Source organism: Pangasianodon hypophthalmus, chromosome 13 (assembly GCF_027358585.1).
Source record: "Pangasianodon hypophthalmus isolate fPanHyp1 chromosome 13, fPanHyp1.pri, whole genome shotgun sequence".
NCBI lineage: Eukaryota > Metazoa > Chordata > Actinopteri > Siluriformes > Pangasiidae > Pangasianodon > Pangasianodon hypophthalmus.
Window position 1 is genome coordinate 745,764 of NC_069722.1, and position 21,539 is coordinate 767,302.

The 21,539-nt window shown below is 40.5% G+C and overlaps 2 protein-coding genes across 2 annotated transcripts; both read left to right on the plus strand.

Moving 5' to 3' along the window:
- The first annotated feature begins 622 nt into the window (after positions 1-622).
- Positions 623-9,481, plus strand: kat8 (K(lysine) acetyltransferase 8). Its single transcript, XM_034309733.2, has 11 exons — positions 623-1,025; positions 1,677-1,751; positions 2,659-2,834; positions 3,808-3,861; positions 3,988-4,152; positions 4,762-4,851; positions 5,849-5,989; positions 6,982-7,075; positions 7,283-7,433; positions 7,525-7,679; positions 9,162-9,481. Exons 1-11 carry the CDS (start codon positions 686-688, stop codon positions 9,224-9,226), a joined length of 1,506 nt encoding a protein of 501 aa, XP_034165624.2. The 5' UTR covers positions 623-685; the 3' UTR covers positions 9,227-9,481.
- A 473-nt stretch (positions 9,482-9,954) lies between these two features.
- On the plus strand, positions 9,955-19,360 carry si:dkey-16l2.17 (serine protease 27). The gene is made up of 7 exons (XM_034309754.2): positions 9,955-10,257; positions 10,398-10,444; positions 11,881-11,913; positions 12,095-12,260; positions 13,519-13,790; positions 15,892-16,058; positions 17,412-19,360. Exons 1-7 carry the CDS (start codon positions 10,241-10,243, stop codon positions 17,658-17,660), a joined length of 951 nt encoding a protein of 316 aa, XP_034165645.2. The 5' UTR covers positions 9,955-10,240; the 3' UTR covers positions 17,661-19,360.
- Positions 19,361-21,539: the final 2,179 nt, after the last annotated feature.

A 21,539-nucleotide genomic window follows, 5' to 3' on the forward strand; every position in this document is an offset into this window, starting at 1 on the left:
TATTTCTGTTCGGCACGCAGCAGAACACACACATGCACAAAAAACCCTCATTCCTCAGGGTTCCTGTTCAGTTATTCTCACTTTTTAGATGTGAAAAAGTCTAAAATACAGAAAACATGTCGGGTAAAATAATATAGACTTAAAACAATAGTTCATATCAAGAAAACGGAACATAGAAAGTCTAAAAAAGTTTAAAAATCAATCTGTAAAAAGTCCTGAGGTCTGAAAATTATCCGTAAAGAAGATTTGCTCTAACAAGAAAATAAATTAAAAAACTTTTAAGTCTGTGTGAAAAGTAAAACTTTCAGCAGCAATATGAGCTCCCTCTGTCCAGTGAGTCAGATCATTTGACTCGGCTCACAACTAAGAGTCGACTCCTTTGACTCCCGAGCGGCTCATTTTCCTGTTTGCGATATACTGATTAGTGAATTATCTTTTTGTTCGCGCATTAAGATTAGATCTGGGTTGCATATTTTATAAGATATGCCCACGGATCCTTCCTGACGCACCGCGAGTCAAACACACGACTCACTATTTACACTAACGAATAGATGAGTCGAATGCGTGAGTCGATTCTCAACGTTCGATTCAAAGAGCCGCGAGTGCGTTCTTTAGCCCCGCCCACCGCCGCACTGCGCATGCTCAGAGCTACTGGGCGCTGCGCAATGTTTTCAAATCGGCTCTAATGTCTAGAAGAGAGCGCAGTTCGTCCAGCAGACTTCTGACTAACGCCGTGAACACGCTGAACAACCGCGGGCGAGGAGAGCGAATGGAGATGGAGATAGACCCCGGGCATCCCGCGAAAGACCGAGGAGACGTCGAGACGGCGAACCGAGCGACTTTTTCATCCAACGGCAGCGGCGCGGAGGAGGACGAGGCGGAGGCCGCGGATCGGCGCAGAGAAGCCGCGGGCTCGAGTAATCCGCGCGCCGGGGAAGGAGCGTCGCTGGCTGGCGGCAGGGAGCAGGAGGTGTCGGTGGAAATAGGAGAGACTTACCTCTGTCAGCGCGCAGATAAAACATGGCGTGAGTCAGAAATATTCAATTATAACAACTTAATTCACCATTACTGTGGATTATTGTTATTATTATTATTATTATTATTATTATTTGTTGTTGTTGTCACACATTTTAGGTTTGTAGGTCTGTTCATTACATCCCTAAATCTGTCCAGTGATCCATTTAATTCACTAAATATCTCCCTCTACATTCCTCTCTCTCTCCATCCCTCTCTCCCCTGCTCCCTCTACTTCTCTCCTTCTCTCTCTCCATCCCTCTCTCTCTTCCTCTCCCTCTTCCTGTTTCTTTCCCTCTCTCTCTCTCTCTCTCTCTCTCTCTCTCACACCCTCTCCCTCTACTTCTCTCCTTCTCTCTCCATCTCTCTCTCCCTCTCTCTTTCTCTCTCTCTCCCTCCTTCTCTCTCTCTCTCTCTCTCTCTCTCCCTCTCCATCCCTCTCTCTCTCTCTCTCCCTGTCCATCCCTCCCTCTCCATCCCTCTCTCTCTCTCTCTCCCTGTCCATCCCTCCCTCTCCATCTCTCTCTCTCTCTCTCTCTCTCTCCATCCCTCTCTCTCTCTCTCTCCCTGTCCATCCCTCCCTCTCCATCCCTCTCTCTCTCTCTCTCCCTGTCCATCCCTCCCTCTCCATCTCTCTCTCTCTCTCTCTCTCTCTCGAGTAGATTCAGCAGAAGTGATCCAGTCCAGGCTGAATGAGCAGGAGGGCAGGGAGGAGTTCTATGTGCATTATGTTGGATGTAAGTGAACTGATAAATATTCAGTACAACTGAAGTGTTCATGTGGGACAGAAAGTGGTTTTGTTTTTGTTTTTTAAACCTGGTCCTGACCTGATAAGATGGTGAGTAGAAAGCACTTAAAGAAGTACCACAGAAACGCCCCAAATTTAAATGGATAGTTTGGTAACAGTTAATAAATTAATTAATAAATAAACACCCACTGTTCCCTTTGTAACTGAGAGCCGACTGTCTGCTTCTTTAGCTCCTCCTTTAATGTCTTTAAGTCTCAGTTTTTTGCTCATCTTCAAGCTTTTTATTCTGTGTTATGGTGAAAGTTACGAGAACGATGAACGAAGACCTGCTTCTTTGAAACTCGTTTTTTCTTCATCAGCGACATGTTCCTGAGAGAAACAATACAACACTGATATTGTGATAAATGTCACAATACGCTTTTCTGCGATGTTGATGAATGAATAATAAACTGATTATTCCTTCTTCCAATAACAATAAACATTTTTATTTATTTACTTACTTATTTTGGAGATGTTGCAGTATCTGTTTATACATTTTTTAAAATGTTTTTTCTTCCTTTTCAACATTGTAGATGTTAAATAAAATATTACTGAGCTCATCTTTATTTTTTTTAAATGAAACATTCCTGAAAATTTGCTAACAAATGTAAATATCGCGATGCGTATCATCGTGTATCGTAGAACTGTCTTGTTTTGGTCGTATCGCTCTGCCCTAGTAGGCGGGACTTTGGTTTTAACCCTCTGAATATGATTGGCTTGGGAAAAGTGCGAGGTTTGACGCGTCATTGCTGATTTGCTTCACGTTGTCTTCTAGTAGATAATTATATTTTTAGTGATTAGCGCAGACAAATCGTGCACAGTCTGAACGTTTGTCTTTTCTCCTTCGCCGTGTGCAGTTAACAGACGTCTGGACGAGTGGGTTGGAAAGGGTCGCCTGGCGCTGACCAAAACGGTGAAGGATGCGGTGAGGAAGAGTGTGGAGGAAGGAGGAGGAGAGCTCGGGGACCAGCCGGAGAGGAAGATCACTCGCAACCAGAAACGCAAACACGACGAGATCAACCATGTTCAGAAGGTACCGCAAAAACTGAGCTCCGTTTAACGTTTTTATTCACAGTGTGTACAGCTGGGGTCATGAGCTTACGTACGTCTTGTAGAATCTGCAGAGTGTTAATAAGTTTTTAAAATAATAATAATAATAATAATAGGGATCAAAAGCTCTAAATATTCACTGATGCTCAAGAAGGAAACACGATGCGTTAAGAGCCGGGGGGCGTGTAAACTTTTGAACGGGACGAACGGATGGTGTAAATTGTTATTATTTTGTTTAAAGATCTTATTTTTTCATTTAGTCCTGCCCTTCAGAAGCTACATGAGATATTTACGTTTCCCAGAAGACAAAATAATAACAACGTACACTGATCATCCTGTTCAAAAGTTTACGCGCCCTTAATGCTCTTAACGCATCGTGTTTCCTTCTTGAGCTTCAGTGAACGTTTGCAGCTTCTGTAATAGTCGTGTTCGAGTCCCTCAGCTGTCCTCAGTGTGAAAAGATGGATCTCAGCATCATAGAGCTGCTGATGGAAAGGAGTCAGATACGCAGAAGACGCTGGAAAAGCAGAGAAGGTGCAGGAGCTGGAGGATTTTACTGAAGAACAGTGTGCAGTTTAACTGCTCAGGACAAACAAGAGACTCATGAACAACTTTCACAAAACATAAAAACAGTCTCTGATCATCAGGAAACACACACAGGATTAAGAATCGAGCGAATGGAAACTTCTGAACTGGTTCCTGTGTGTAGATTCAGTTATTATTGTGTCTTGTGGACGAGATGGAAACATCTGCTGTGTGAAGTAGTTTATTCAGGGCAGAACTAAATAAAAACACAATGCAATTATTATGATCTTTTCTTTTTTTTTTTTTTAATTAACATTTTGCAGATTCTGCAAGGCGTATGGAAACTTATGACCTTTTTTAACACCATGTCTAATGATTTATAAACGTTGTATTTTATATACACATCATGTGTTGTGTGTCGTGTATTTCAGACGTACGCGGAGATGGACCCGACGACAGCAGCGCTGGAGAAGGAACACGAAGCGGTGAGAGAGAAACTTTAATTTTTCATTTCGCTGTAGCTACTGAATAATCCGCTTTATCCAGGAGTCGATGATGAGGATTACGTGATTTTCCTCTCAGCCTGTGTGTTGAAACTTCTTTCCCTCCAGATCACCAAAGTGAAATACGTGGATAAGATCCAGATCGGGAACTTCGAGATCGATGCCTGGTACTTCTCTCCGTTCCCCGATGATTACGGGAAGCAGCCCAAGCTGTGGATCTGTGAATACTGTCTCAAGTACATGAAGTATGAGAAGACCTTCAGATATCACCTGGTCAGTTCACACCTGAGTGGAATGTGGTAGTTTAGTTATTACACCACAGGGGGGCGCTGTGGATTCGTCTGGTTACGAGCCGCAACGAGTCAGTGTTTTAATATACAAATAACCCGTTTTTCTGATAATCGATTAATCTACTCATTACTTTTCTGTTATTTAAAAAAATATATTTATTCATTTTTTTTTAATCTAACAATTATTCTCTCTTCCAATAACTTAAGTTTTTTCAATATTCAAATAAGCTAACATTTATTTTTTCACTTATTTATTCATGTTTAAATAATCTAATGATTATGTTCTTTTCTAATAATAATAACTATGTAATTTTTTATTTATTTAGGGAAACAAATACTATAATCATTATTTTCCATTTCAATAACATTTATTTATCTATCTATCTATCTAGTGATTATTTCCATTTCCAATTTTATTTATTTATTTGAATAGTTGAGTAACTTAATTTTTGCTATTCATCGCTGTAATGCATTTTTGTTGCAGTTCTAGTTTTGTTCATTGGTTTATTCGTAACTTTTATTTTTCGTTAGCGTGGTTTTTTTCGGTAGCGTGTTTCACGGTAGCGTGTTTTTGTCCCTCGTTGTGTCTCAGACTCAGTGTCAGTGGCGGCAGCCTCCAGGGAAGGAGATTTACCGCAGGGGGAACATCTCAGTGTACGAGGTGGACGGACGAGACCATAAGGTCAGTTTATCCTGCAGTTAAGCTTGGCCTTAGACTTGGCCTTAAGATTGTCTTTAAACTCGGCTTTAAGCTCTGCTTTAACCATAGCTTTAAACTTGACCTTAGACTCAGCTTTAAACCCGGCTTTAAACTTGGCTTTAACCCTGGCCTTAGACTCGGCCTTAAGCTTGGCTTTAAGCTCAGCCTTGTCCTCGGCTTTAAACTCGGTTTTAGCCTCAGCTTTAACTTTTAGCTTTAAATTTAACATCCAAAAACTGTTAATCTCAAATGTGTGATTTTGTCAGTTCTGTAAACTGTGAAGAAGAAAAAACTCAGAAATGTTTGTAGAAATGTGCACGTAGTTACTGAGGCACGTTTTTAATAATCATTAAAATGATTAAACATTAAAATAAAACGTTATTTTAATGGGCGTGAATAAACTCACCATGTGTTGTAAAAAAAAAAGTAAACAAAGTATTTAAATAGAAACACAGAAAACTACATTTTCTTGGCTTTTTTTCTACAAAATAGAAAAATTAAATATAACGAAATTAAATTATTAATGATATATTTTTCACATAAATAACCATATAATTAATATAAAACATGAGTCTTGTTATCGCAGTTACAGCTGCTGTATCTGAGGGTTAATCTGTTCTCAGATGTAGTTCCTGTAAACGATAAATAAATAAATTAAATAAATAAATAAACTGGATTTATATCGCATCTTACACACAAAATTTACTACACAAAATAAAGAAGTATTTTTTAAAAAAAGGAAAAATTTATTGAGTTTATATAAATAAACTCCATCAAAAATGGTGAAATGTCACATAATGAATAATAAATATAAAATCTGTAAAAGCCAGGATTAAAAACTATAAGTATTTTAAATAAACCTGCAGTAAACGTTTATTAGCCACGCAGCTGGCGTGTGAAAGTGAGCAGCAGCGTCTCTGATTTTTCATTTTAAATTCCCTAAAGCTGGAGTTGTGAAGTTTTCTGATTCTGGTTGTAGATCTACTGTCAGAACCTGTGTCTGCTCGCTAAGCTGTTCCTCGATCACAAGACGCTTTACTTCGACGTGGAGCCCTTTATCTTCTACATCCTCACCGAGGTGAACAGACAGGGGGCGCACATCGTCGGCTACTTCTCCAAGGTCAGGAAACACCGAGGGGTCTCGAGGGAGGGAGAGGGAGAGAGAGAGAGAGAGAGACAGAGAGACAGGGAGAGGGAGAGAGAGAGTCTGAGAGACAGGGAGAGAGAGACAGGGAGAGGGAGAGAGCGAGAGAGACAGGGAGAGCGAGAGAGACAGGGAGAGCGAGAGAGACAGGGAGAGAGAGAGAGACAGGGAGAGAGTCAGAGAGACAGGGAGAGAGAGAGAGACAGAGGGAGAGACAGGGAGAGAGAGAGAGTCAGAGAGACAGGGAGAGAGAGAGACAGGGAGAGCGAGAGAGACAGGGAGAGCGAGAGAGACAGGGAGAGAGTCAGAGAGACAGGGAGAGACAGAGAGAGACAGGGAGAGAGACAGGGAGAGAGACAGGGAGAGAGACAGGGAGAGAGAGACGGAGAGACAGAGAGAGAGACAGGGAGAGAGAGACGGAGAGACAGAGAGAGAGAGAGAGAGAGACAGAGAGAGAGAGAGACACAGAGAGAGAGACAGGGAAGGAGAGAGACACAGAGAGAGACACTTCACTGATGCTCTATTGTATTTCATTCTAATTCAATTACTATTTGGTTTGTTATTTTCTTTATATTATTTTGCACTGTTTTTAATTATATGCAGCAACGCAGCATTGCTTTGGCAATACGAATGTACAAATATTTGTAACAAGAACTTAAACTGAAAACTGAACTGAGAGAGAGACACAGAGAGAGACAGAGAGAGAGACAGAGAGAGAGACAGAGAGAGAGACAGAGAGAGAGAGAGAGTGAGTGTACAGAGAGAGAGAGAGAGAGAGTGAGTGTACAGAGAGACAGAGAGAGAGACAGAGAGAGAGACAGAGAGAGAGACAGAGAGAGAGAGAGAGACAGAGAGAGAGACAGAGAGAGAGACAGAGAGAGAGAGAGAGACAGAGAGAGAGAGAGATCTGTTTGTTGTGAGCTTCATCTTACACTCTTGTGTGTGTTCTTTAATGAAAATGAATCCAGGAGAAGGAGTCTCCGGATGGGAATAACGTAGCGTGCATCCTCACACTTCCTCCGTACCAGCGCAGAGGATACGGCAAATTTCTCATCGCGTTCAGTAGGTTTCAGCTCCGGACCGTTTCTGCATTTCATCTGTTTTTATTATTTACATTCTGTATGTTTCTCGTGTCTGTCATGTGCTCACTGAACATCATCATGCACTGACTCTCTGCCACCTCATTGGGGCGCCATAACTTTTGCACTAATAACGTAAAAGTGACGTTTCAGACATTAATAAAAGCGTGTGTGTGTGTGTGTGTGTGAGGTTATGAGTTGTCTAAGTTAGAGAGTACGGTGGGTTCTCCAGAGAAGCCTCTGTCCGATCTGGGGAAGCTGAGCTACAGGAGCTACTGGTCTTGGGTTCTGCTGGAGATCCTGCGAGACTTCAGAGGAACATTGTCCATTAAAGATCTCAGGTACGCCTGTACACCTGTGAGGACGGAGATCCACCGTCACATACCTCTACGTTAAAACAAAGATGACAGGAAGCTTCTGTTCCATCTACAGCCAAATGACCAGCATCACACAGAGTGACATCATCAGCACGCTGCAGTCGCTCAACATGGTCAAGTACTGGAAAGGTCAACACGTGATCTGCGTCACGCCCAAACTGGTGGAGGAACACCTGAAGAGCGCTCAGTACAAGAAACCTCCCATCACAGGTACGAGCAGCGTCCTCGGCTCAGGCGTTGATTAATTCTCTAAGACAGCAGCTCTGGCAGTAGTGCAGGTTTATTCATAATCGTTCTAATACGTTATCGTTTCCATAGTAACGGCTCGTTCACAGGGACGGGTGCTACAGCGGAAGCTCCGCTCATGATAACCGGATAATAAAAGACGTGCGTAAACGTTAATATGGTGAAGTTTACTGTAAGGAGATTGTACGTTTATGTAACGTTTATGGAAGGAGTCTCCAGTGTCAGCGCTTTGTAACAGTCAGAGGTGAAGCTGTAACTTTAGGTTTTCTGACATCTTCAGGACAGAGGAGTTTACGCTTCTTCGTGGTTTCTCGGAAACGTGATATAACAAGCTGCGATTTTATTTATTTATTTATTTATTTATGAGATAAAAAGGCTGGTGAGGGAATGAGTGTTTATAGCTGCTATAACGTAAGCGAGAACTTGTTTCACGGATGTTCCACAGCATTGCATGTAACTATAAGTGGATAAAATATGACTTCGTGTGTGTGTGTATATATATACAGTACTGTGCAAAAGTCTTGCCCCCCCCCCCCTTTTTTTTTTTTTTTAAGTACAAACTTTGTTATAGATGTTTATTTTCTGACTTCTACATTATTGATTCAGTACAAAAACATTTTAGATTCCAAACATTAGTTTTCCAGAAACAAAATGAAACGTTACAGAAAAATGTTTGTATGTCAGTAAAGAAAGCAGCAGATTCCATAAGAGACACTTTTCAGATAAAAACATAATGAAGGCTGCTGGGTTTCGCTGCAGAAATAAGAAGCGAGTCGACAGTCAAAGTCTCCAGAAGAACTGTGGCTGCTTCTGCAAGATGCTCAGTAACACTTCCAGCTCATTTCCTTATAAAACTGCACACACTGCACCTCAGATACTGCTTTATTTATTTAAAGCGAAGGATCGTCACATTAAATACTGACTTTGTTTCATTTATTACTGTTTACTGCTCTTTATAGGATTTTTTAAATGTAGAAACATTTAGTTTCATTATTTCTGAAGGCGTCTTTACTCTACAGCATTTCTTTACATGTGTCTAAGACTTTTGCACAGAACTGTGTAAAGAAGGAAAGAAAGTTGTAATTGTTGGTCAATTTGCTGTGGTGTAAGAGGAATAAAACACTTGGGGACGTGCTGTTATAGGAAAATAATCAACTTCACGTTTCAACACTGTTAGTTACTTATTCTAATCCACAGTCTGGGATTTACGTTGCTTTGAATGTGCTTAAAAATGGCTGAAATTGAAGAGGCGTATTTGATGTTACGTATCCTAAATTCTTCTCTTCTCTTTCTCGGCGTTCTTTCCTTTCTCTCCTAGTTGGATTCGTTGTTGTTGTTGTTGTTGTTGTTGTTTCGCTGTGTTAGATTTCAGTTTCTCCTGCACGTGTCTCTGAAGCAGATCCTCCTTCAGTGACCTTGCCCTTATTTATTCCGTTCTCTCCACAGTGGACACGCTGTGTCTGAAATGGGCTCCACCTAAACACAAGCAGGGCAAGTTCTCCAAGAAATGAGGAACGTGAGGAGCATGAGGAACGTGAGGAGAGTGAGGAGCGTGAGGAGAGCAAGGAACGTGAGGAGAGCGAGGAACGTGAGGAGAGCGAGGAACGTGAGGAGCATGAGGAACGTGAGGAGAGCGAGGAACGTGAGGGACGTGGAAACAGACGGACGCTGATAAATAAACTCACATTCTGTTGAAGTGTTAGTTAAAGAGGGACGCTGTAAGACTGTACATTGCTTTTTCTTAAATAAATGAATAAATAACTAAATGAGGCTTGTACCTTTTATTTTGTCTTCTATTCCTCTGGTTTTTTCTTTATTCCTGAGAATGAAGTATGGTTTAATGTCCAGCACAAATCCGAACGCATGAATGATTGATGTGAGCATATGGAATTACCTTTCGCTCAGGTGACAGGTGAGTGAACGCTGGCTGGAAGGCGACCCGTCCGGCTGGAGGGCGAACAACCTTAACGCTGGTCAAATGTTTACATTTAAATATAAAAAAATGCTCCTATATGAATAAAATGATCATTTCCCAGGTGAATACTGAACTCTAACAGGTGTGACGCCCTAAAGGTGGGATCAGGTTGCGGTATTTTGGGGGTTTCTCCTACACAATGCTCCTTTGATGTTAGTATAGAAACTGGGCTTTAGTAGCTGAAGGAGAACAATGGCGCCATTGGGAGCTGAGTGACGTGGCGAGCTCTGATTGGCTGTTGGAGACAGGTGCAGCCACCCAGGTGCCATACAGGAATCTCTGCTGTCCGCATCGCGCCTGTTTTTTTTTCCCTCTCGTGCTGTTAACTTTCTTATTAAAACTTTCTTACTGTTTTGGATGGAATTATATGTGATTTATATTATATTAGTGCAAAGGAATGAACAAACTGTCGACTAGACAACAAACTCTGAGGAATTTGAATGTTTAGTTTAAACGCGCGTGAGGAGAAAGGAATTCAAATTTTTATTCATTTTTAATCCGCGTGCGTTTCAATCAATAACGGAATTAACGGTCGCTCTGGATTAGCTTCATGCTACACATCATCAGGTAACAGTATGGATTCATTCGCTGTTTCTAAACAATATCTTAATTAAATATATAATTTCAACGATCCTGGTGTAACTAGGCATTACCTAAAGTAGTTTTAATCCCAAAAATATTTACACAGCGCTGTATTTTCCCCACAGAATGAGGAATTTTGGGATGGAGCTGCTCCTCATGATGCTCACCTCAGGTGAATTATTGATTTACCCACAGCAGGATTTACAGGCCTCTCAGTGTTTTATTTTACTTTGTTTTGCTTTGTTCTGTATTTTAAAAGAGACTCACTGAATAGTATGAATGAATAAAAGCCAAAGAGAACAAATGTTTACACCCTTTTTCTGAAACCAACTCAGAGAAGTTTTGCACTTTTATACACACAGTACATGCAAAGAAAAGAAATGCTGTAGAGCAAAGATGCCTTCAAAACTAATGAAACTAAATGTTTCTACATTTTTAAAAAAATCCTATAAAGAGCAGTAAACAGTAATAAATGAAACAAAGTCAGTATTTAATGTGACGATCCTTCGCTTTAAATAAATAAAGCAGTATCTGAGGTGCAGTGTGTGCAGTTTTATAAGGAAATGAGCTGGAAGTGTTACTGAGCATCTTGCAGAAGCAGCCACAGTTCTTCTGGAGACTTTGACTGTCGACTCGCTTCTTATTTCTGCAGCGAAACCCAGCAGCCTTCATTATGTTTTTATCTGAAAAGTGTCTCTTATGGAATCTGCTGCTTTCTTTACTGACGTACAAACATTTTTCTGTAACGTTTCATTTTGTGCTGGAAAACTAATGTTTGGAATCTAAAATGGTTTTGTACTGAATCAATAATGCAGAAGTCAGAAAATAAACATCTATAACAAAGTTTGTAGTAAAAATAAGGTGCCTAAAACTTTTGCACAGTACTGTATCTTTCTTTAATTATCACAAATAACAAAAATGATCCTGAAATAAAAGACATGAATCATGCAACAATTAAAATGATATTTCTGAATGTGAACCTGTTGAATTCTTCAGGTTTCCTCCTGGCACTTTATTTTTTTAAATATAAAATCATCATAATAACTTGCACAAGTTTTTTTATTTTCTCCAAACAGCTTTTGGATCCTCTTAGTTGTAATATATTGTAGTGTTTTCATTGTATTGTTTGAAAAACACACATAGATTTCCTTTTTCATCAGAAAACGCAAGGGGTCTAAACTTTTGCACATATCTGTTCGATGTACACCGATGGAAGAACGGCAAAAATGTCATTTTGCTATTTTTTTTTGCTAAAGATCCTGTGATAAATATATACTCTTATACTCTACAGCGTGTCTGAAAATGCAGGAGCCAATGAGAGTAAAATTACATATACTTCATATTGTATTTGTTATTATTTACAACATACGCTCCACATGTTATAGTCTACACTCTGTAGTTAGTTGCAATAATCTGCAAAAATGTTCTGTTTACTTGAATCCTGTGATATAAGCCAATTAAAAATGTATAATATCTTAATAAAAAAAGGATTGCAGGATGCATTTTTGTTGCATATTTGTTCATTTTCTTTATCTGCACATAGTGCAAACATTTTATCGTATGGTTTGTGTTACTCTGGTTCTCACAGTCGTTCTCTCGATCATACAGGTGTGTGGCTCATCCCAACATGTGACGCTCAAGGTAATTTTATTCTCTTTTCTCTCACTCTGAGTGTAGTTTAGTGTTTGGATCTCTCTCGGATGCAGCTCCCTGAGCGCTCCGAGAACTGAGAAAAGGATTTTTTTTTTTTTTTTTTTTTTTTTTTTTGCATGACCCTGTTGACTGTCTGAAATCCGATACGCACGTGTTGACTGATCCGCAGAATGCGGAAGGCCTCTTGTGGGAACTCGGATCGTAGGAGGCAGTGAGGCGCGAGACGGGGCGTGGCCGTGGCAAGTGGACATCCAGATGGGAACAAGCGGCCATGTCTGTGGAGGATCCATCATCTCCAGTGACTGGGTTCTGTCTGCGGCACACTGTTTTCCCAAGTAAGCCCTTAGTGCTTAATGGTCTATAGCTGCTCGAGTTACAGTAAAGCTCTTGTTCCACCTGCACCATTCAATTCAATTCAGTTCAGTTTCTATAGCGCTTTAACAAAGAACATTTTCACAAAGAAATCCAGATATAGAGTTTAACTTTATAACTTTATCCCTAACTGTGTCAGAAGTGCTAACTGTGTCATTCATTACAGTTTTAAATTAAAGTCTATTGTATCAAACTGACGTTATTAACTGTTCAATGATGGAGACTCGAGTGCAAACGGTTCTTAGAGATTCCAGTCCTAAGTCTATCCAAGGAAGAACATCCACAACCATCTTTATGGTTCCTACGTGGAATCATCTACAGTAATCTCATGGTGATCTTTAGGCTGTGCGTGTTGGACAACATCCTCAGCAGGAGCAAGTGATTTTCAGGAGAACTCCAACTAGATGTAGGGTATCAGGATCAGGATGGATCAGGCAGGTCTGGAGAGCAGAAGGAGTCAGGATCACTGGTATCTCAGGAGTAGCCTGTGTAGTGAGAGAGTGAGTGAGAGAGAGAGAGAGAGAGAGAGAGGGAGAGGTATTATTTTGTTTAGAGATCCTATTTTTTTATTTAGTACTACCCTTTAGATCGTATCGTGTTTCTTTCTTGAGCTTCAGTGAACGTTTGCAGCTTCTGTAATAGTCGTGTTCGAGTCGCTCAGCTGTCCTCAGTGTGAAAAGATGGATCTCAGCATCATAGAGCTGCTGATGGAAAGGAGTCAGATACGCAGAAGATGGTGGAAAAGCAGAGAAGGTGCAGGAGCTGGAGGATTTTACTGAAGAACAGTGTGCAGTTTAACTGCTCAGGACAAAAACAAGAGACTCATGAACAACTTTCACAAAACATAAAAACAGTCTCTGATCATCAGGAAACACACACAGGATTAAGAATCGAGCGAATGGAAACTTCTGAACTGGTTCCTGTGTGTAGATTCAGTTATTATTGTGTCTTGTGGACGAGATGCAAACATCTGCTGTGTGAAATTATGATTATGATTATTCAGGGCAGAACTAAATAAAAAACAGCATGCAATTATTATGATCCCTCTTATTTTTTTAATTATTAACCTTTTGCAGATTCCGCATGTGTAAACTTATGACTGCCAGCGTAGGTGCAATAAATACCGATCACGTATCATGACACGTATTATCTCGAAATTTTATATGATATTTTTTCCACATTTCCACATCTGGTTATCACCCCCCTGTTTTTCTCCTTTAGCCCATCAGATGTGTCCTCATACCATCTCTACATGGGTCGCTATCAGCTCGACGGCACTAACCAGTTTGAGACGTCGAGAGAAGTGAAGAGGGTGGTGGTGGCACACGGGTACTCGACCCCTCAGGAGGGCAGAGACGTGGCACTCGTAGAGCTGAGCTCGCCGCTCGCCTGGACGTCCCACATCCAGCCCGTGTGTCTTCCCAACGCCGACTTCCAGTTCTACGCTGGAACCATGTGCTACGTCACAGGCTGGGGGGACACACAGGAGGGAGGTGAGTGCAGAAAAATAGGGTCGACTGAACAGGTACAGCAGAGCGCACTTCACCTGAAGGTCATGACGCGGCAGGATGAGCGCTCAGCTAGATAAACAAACAGCAGTATCGGTTTTCATGAACTCGTCACTCCGGTTAGCTGAGATTTCACTGAGCCGTGACCGAAAACACAAGGTTTTTGGGTCATTTGAGACCTTTAAGAGAGCGTAGGAAGTGTGATGGAATAGATTAGAGATGTGCACAGGTATTTAAATACCTGCTTAAGTGTTTAACACCAAGGTGTGAAAAGTCTATTCAGGCCCAACATGAATAATATCAGTAATGTGGATATCAGTAATACACACGTTTGTGAAAAGATTTAATACTTTAATCTCACCTGCTCCCGTGTCCTCTAACTCCCAGCTCTGGAAATTCTCAGAAATAACACTGAGAAGCAGGATTAGACCAGCGACAGAGTGGAACTACAATTCATCTAACAATAAAATAACGATGCGTTAATTAATCAGAGATTTTCTACCATCCTTATTCGTATCCTAATTAGTAAGAACGCTAATCACGGTTTTGAGTCACGTCGAGACAGATGCCGCAATTATCACAAACACCTCTGTAAGGTTATTCTAATGCAGTTTGCACATGTGGTCAAAATCAAAACCAGCGTTCTGTCACATGAACTGTGAATTTTGGTGAAAGCTGAGTTTCATGTGACGCCACGCTGTATAATGGCGGCCATTTTGAGGAGCGAATAGGTGCCTCAATTGTGTCTCTGCTTTATTAAGTAGACTGTAAACTTCATACACTACATCTTCAACAAAGCAGCAGTGCAGCAGGACCTCCTCGTCATGCCGCCTCGTAGCTGTGTTAGCTAGCTAGCTACATTATGGGACAGCTGGGAAGTTTATCTCAGCAGCAAGTAGTGCTAACGTTAACAAAAGTTAGCTAGTTAGCTGATATGGATGGATTACCCTGAAGACTCTCTCAGCTTCCGTGCTCTTAAACGCTTTGAGGCTCTCCAGAACAGGGAGATGGGGCGTCTATGAGGAGTTCAAAAGTTCAAAGCAGTTGAGGTCAAAAGTTTACATCCCCCTTTCAGAATCTGCAAAATCTTTATTATTTTACCAAAATAAGAGAGATCATACAAAATGCATGTTATTGTTTATTTAGTGCTGACCTGAATAAGATATTTCACATAAAAGATGTTTACATATCGTCCACAAGAGAAAATAATAGTTGAATTTATAAAAATGACCCCGTTCAAAAGTTTACATCCCCTTGATTCTTAATACTGTGTTGTTACCTGAATGATCCACAGCTGTGTTTTTTTGTTTACTGATAGTTGTTCATGAGTCCCTTGTTTGTCCTGAACAGTTAAACTGCCTGCTGTTCTTCAGAAAAATCCTTCAGGTCCCACAAATTCTTTGGTTTTCCAGCATTTTTGTGTATTTGAACCCTTTCCAACAATGACTGTATGATTCTGAGATCCATCTTTTCACACTGAGGACAACTGAGGGACTCGTATGCAACTATTACAGAAGGTTCAAACGCTCACTGATGCTCCAGAAGGAAAAACCATGCATTAAGAGCCAGGGGGGTGAAAACTTTTGAACCGAACGGAGATGTCTACATTTTTCTTATTTTGCCTAAATATTGTATTTTTTCATTTAGTACTGCCCTTCAGAGGCCACAGAAGATAGTTACATGTTTCCCAGAAGACAAAATAAGTTAAATTTACCCTGATCTTCAAATTCAAAAAGTTTTCACCCCCCAGCACTTAATGCATGTTTTTTCCTTCTGGAGCATCAGTGAGCGTTTTCTGAAAGGGGGATGTAAACTTTTGACCTCAACTGTATATCACTGATCACATGATCATAAATCACAGTCTACTTTATCTGCTTTATCAGAGTACTGTTTATTTTGTTCTGCAGTAAGACGAGGAATTATAGACATCTCTCACGTTCATGTTGCGCGGAGAAATTCAGACGGCGACCCTGTCAGGAAAATCACGTGACTGAAACGCTTTAACCCAGTGAAGTGAAGCGTGCCTAATAGTGATCCTTTTCAGTGCTGGAAGTGTGACAGTACAACGCCGTTCTTCCCTCTGCAGTCTCGCTGTCTGGAGTCGGGACGCTACGGGAAGTCGGAGTGCCCATTATTGACCAAGATTCCTGCAACTCCATGTACCAGATGGACTCGTATAACTTGGACAAGGTGTCCATCCTGTCAGACATGATCTGTGCTGGATACCAGGAGGGGGGCAAGGACTCGTGTCAGGTAGCAACCACAAACACTCACCTCTAAACACCTGCACTAAAGTGTTAAAGGAGCAGTGTGTAATGTAGAGAGCCCTCTGCTGCCTGAGAGGAGAATTACAGCTGCAGCGAAAACCCTGAGTGTGTTTACACGTCCACAATTATCTGACAACAACACAAGTCTGATTTTGGCAACAATTCCATCAACACTTAAGAAATCTGTTGATCATCACAATATTTTAACTGAATTTTATCCACATGCTGTATTTTTAATTTATTTTTTGTCATTTGTTTGGAGGTTACTGGTTAATGAACGTTTGTCACTTTATTGGTAAATATTTATTTTGGACTTTTTATGGTTGCAAATTGCAGTAATATAAACTTCCAGCTTATGTTATGATCCAAAAAACAAAGACTAGTTTTGTTTCTTCCATTGTTAGTGCACGTGAGTAGTGGAAAAATGAGAGATGGCAGAGTGACAGTGTGGCTCTGCAGAATAATTTGATTACTGAGCAAAAATCCCTGAAATCTGATCATCCTAAGCTCATATTAGTATGATGTTTACACGACCACTTAGTAACTGTAGCAATCAGCAAATCATTGTGTTATTACTGCGCATGTAAACACACTAGCTTCCTTTTCAGAAAGGAGACAGGGCTTAATAGCTCTGGTCCAACTGGGGGCAGAGCTTATTTAAAGGCCAGAAAATTTAAAGGATAAAATAAAGAAATTATTCAGATCCATTGTAGGGAATTTTCCCAAATCACAGGTTTCCTAAAGCCTGTTTGTGACAGACAAAAAATTGCACATCGTAAGAAAAAAATATTAATTCTTTGTTTGTTTCATGAGTCAAAATCAGCCGATCGAGTACCACTCTGACCAAAGATGGCCGACGACAAAGTTGTGTCAGTGTGAGAGAGTGCGAGCGCTGCTTCGACTAAAATCCACCAATAGGAGGACGGCAAACTCACAGCACAGCTACACGTACGATAGTGGCGATGGAGAAACGTGCAAACGGACAGAAAAAAAATCTCCTTATTACCTCAAGCTCACTTTGAAGAATACTTGCGTTTACGCGAGCTCGTGTTTTTACACGCGCGACTCTCCGGATCACGCTGATCGATGACGTGAGCAGAAGATGAGAAAGTAATGTTCTTTAATCGCAGGTCTATCGTTAGAGAATCTTCATCGTCTGTTCTAGAATTTGGCCAAGATTTTATTGGAATTAATACGTACTCTTAAAAGACAGCTGAACTCGCTTTGTTCCAGGTGTGGAGACACTTTGGAGCTTACGTCACCTGTAACAGGTGATACAGTTAAAGCGTACATCAGCACTCAGATCTTAGTGTTAAACTGAAGATGTTTCCTCTCTCAGGGGGACTCTGGCGGACCCCTCGTCTGTTCCGTCGGGAACGGCACGTGGATCCAGGCGGGCGTCGTGAGTTTCGGACTGGGATGCGCTCAGAAGAACAGACCCGGCGTGTACGCCAGAGTGTCGAGCTTCGCGGGCCTGATCCGCTCCACGGTGCCGGACGCCCAGCTGCTGGATCGCGCCTGTCAGCGTGCGGCTCACAGCCTGGTGGTGCTCAGTGTGGCTCTCACAGCAGTGATGTTGGGTAGGTAGTGACCGTGTTCAGTGGACCCACGCTGTAATACTGACCTGCGGCACGGACACGGCCGATTACACCATCTCGCACTCTGGAGCCGCGCCCAACACTCTCTCTATCTAACAGTCATCATAAAGCAGCAGCGGTGCTCAAACGGGAAACAAATCAACTATCAGGTGTTTAATAAGGTTTGCTGATAAACAGCTGATCTGGTGTATTTAATGAATTAATCCCCATCGTTTACTGCCATGCTCGATAAATCAAACGCTATTAGGAAGGATTTCAGATAAACAGCTGTTTAAGTGGAATGGCTGAACCCAAACCATAGTGTTTATTTTTATAAATCTAAAATGCATCATTCTTTTTTTTTATTTTATTTTAAATGAATGAAATAATGACTTCAGTGTGTGTTGTGTATTTACCTCTAAGTTAAAACTTCAGTAAGTGTTTATCACCGCTTCATTTTATAACCTTAAACCCGCTATTTTTAAGCACCAAAGTGTTTAATGAATATAATGAGATATATTTGCTGAAATATAATGATGGATGGCTTACATCAGACTCCTCTGTTTTGTTTGTTGGTAATTTACTCACTGGAACAATTAACGTTATTCATTTCAGAAGTTTATTGTCCAGGAAAAATGGAAATAGAGCCTGTTTCTTATCCAGCGTTCATTTTCTTTTCCACCTGAATTCACACGGACAAGAAATAATCAACATGATCAGTGCTCTTCACTCTCCATCTTACACCACGGCAAAAACTCTCATTCATAACCTTCATATTTCACAATATCTGTTTATATTTAACACACACACACTTTTTATATAGAAATAATGGGCCTCATATATCAAGCTGGATATGAAGGGATTTATTCGTAAATCCTTCCTACGATCGTTTCTATAAGAAATTCAATAAAAGGTTCGTATCCTACTCGTGCTCCTGAGTGTGTGTAAATTTACTCATAAGAAGAATAACTGACGTAAACCTCGACCTGATGGACTTCAGATCCTATAATCTGCAGGGATTACTGCACTTTTCTCTCTGGAACATTCTGTGGAGTTTAAACTGTTTGTGTTTATGACGTTTGCAGCGTTTAGCAGACGCCCTTATCCAGAGCGACTGATAGAAGAGCTTTAGAGTCTCGATCAGAAACACGTCCTCATGCTAGTTCACTCGCTCAGGGACTCAGAGCTCCATCCACGACATTTACTCAAAACCAGACGCTTTATTTTATTGGCTTTAATTAAAGAATATAAAAATAAAGAAAGAAAGCTAATCAATACAAACCTTTACACTGAGACAAATAAAACTAATCATTCAGTTATGATAAAGAAACAGCGGTGTATAAGCGGAGGACGAGCCGCTCTGTCTGCGCAGAGCCGTAAGCCGTAAACAAACGCCTCAGCTGACGGAGGATTTAGCGCTCGCTTATTATTACTAATATTAAATATTTTCAAATGTATTTATTGGCATAGAAGTGAGTCAAAATAACTTCCACTTCTGTTTTTCAGTCTTCACCCTGATCGCTCATTTCGTGCTCCCAGCTGTCTGTGCGCTTTACCTTTTTACCTTTTATGGAGTTTTGTGGGCGTCGCTACGTGTAAATGAGGCGTGTCAGGAGCGAGCTTTGAGTACACGAGCACGAAGAAAATCAGCGTTTCTGAAACGTTTGTAAATCCAGTGGAAGCTTTTAGTTCGGTTCGGTTTACGCAAACATTTACACACAACTTTACTAAAAGATTGATAAATTGATTGGTGTGTGTGTGTGTGTGTGTGTGTGTGTGTGTGTGTGTGTGTGTGTGTGTATATATGAAAAAATTAGGACACCCCGTTAAATATTCAGTTCTTTATTCAGAAATGTCAATTTCTGATCTTGTTTTAATTTGTACCTGTAGATGAAAGTGATGTAATTGCATGTACACAACAAAAAATCACTTTGTTTTCACTCATTAAACAAAAGAAATCAACAAAAATGAGTATTTCAACTGAGGAGAACGTTAGGACACCCCATGCCCTAATAGCTAGCGTTTCCCCCTTTGGCTGAAATAACCTCAGTGAGACGTTTCTTGTAGCCTTCTACCAGTTTCTGACATCGACTGGGAGAACGTTTCCCCACTCCTCAGTGCAGAATTCTTTCAGCTGTGTGATGTTTGAGGGGTTTCTCACACGCACAGTGCGTTTCAAATCCCCCCACAGGATCTCAATAGGATTTAGATCTGGGCTTTGACTTGGCCTTTCCAGAACTCTCCATTTTTCACGTTTCAGCCAGTCCTTGGTGGATTTACTGGTATGTTTTGGGTCGTTGTCATGTTGCAGTTCCGCTTCAGCTTCAATTTTGGACAGATGGTCTCACATGTTCCTCAAGCACCTTCTGATACAATGTAGAATCCATAGTGGATTCTCTGATGGTGATCTGGCCAGATCCTGCTGCAGCAAAGCTTCCCCAAACCATAACACTTCCACCTCCATGGTATGAGGTTCTTCTGCTGAAATGCTGTATTTGGTTTACGCCAAACATGCCCTCTGTTATGGTGTCCAAATAATTCAGTTTTAGACTCATCTGTCCAAAGCACATTATTCCAGAAGTCTCGGTCTTTGTCTATGTGTTCTTTGGCAAACTTCAGTCTTGCCCTGATGTTTTTCTTAGACAGCAAAGGTTTCCTCCTTGCACACCTGCCATGATAATTAAAGTTGTACAGTCTCTTTCTGACTGTAGATTCATGCACTTTGACATCAGCTGTAGCAAGAGCTTGCTGTAGGTCCCGTGAGGATATTCGAAGGTTCTTGGAGACTTGTTTAAGCATTTAAATGATTTTGCGGACAGTGGAACGGCTGATTACAAATTCTTTTGAGATCTTTTTCTATCCCTTAGCAGACTCATAAGCATGAACAATCTTCTTTCTGAAGGCCTCAGAGAGCTCTTTGGATCTCCCCATGGTGATACCTCTCACTTCAACACTTAAGAACAAACCAGACTAAATGTGTGAGGTGTAAATAAGGCAAAGCTCCTTCAAAATGCTCTGTAAGGATGTTGTAATAATTTGCACCTGATGTGATACACCTGTAGGTAATTTTATCCATTTGAAGTAGAAATAAATGTGGGCGTGTCCTTACTTTTTCCTCCCAAGAAATTGTATATTTTGAAAAAGACATTTTACAGATAATTTTAAAAAGACTTTTGTTTGGTTTTATTTGTTTAGTGATGTTACCTGAATCTCCCAATATTGTTAAAATGAAGATGAAATGTCCATATGTTTAACTATGTTAAAAAAAACACAGGCTTTCATGGGGTGTCCTAATTTTTTCACATGACTGTATATCTATCTATCTATCTATCTATCTATCTATCTATCTATCTATCTATCTATGTATTAAATGCCAAGGTGAGTGTTTTAGTATTTATTTAGTATTATATAAAGTATTTGTAGAGTGTGTAGAACCTTCTTTCCCTCCATCTAGAAGAGGAACATGAGTCTTGTGAAGAAGAGAGAATTGCTGAAGGGAAAGAAAGTGAATAAAATGTGGTGCAGAAGAAAAAGAGAAAGAGAAAAAACACACACAGACACAAATCATCTTGAGAAGAAGTTTAATTTATTGTGTGCTTTTGTTGAGCAGGCAGTAAGTAAAAGTGGGAGTGGTTTATATGAAGCTAAAAGAGTATGAAAGCCTTTTACACACACCAGGTTTTAGGAACTGAAGAGAAACACGTGTGAAAGTGTAAAAGAGTTTGAAATCAATTTTTTTACAGACACAAATTTTAAACCAGAGTTTGTTTGTTTGTTTATTTTGTTTATTTATTTGTTTGTTTGTTTTGAATCCATCAGAGTTGCGTTTTTATTTTTGTGTTTTTCTTTTTGTTTTTTCCCCTTAGGAATTTTTTTAAATGTATTTATTT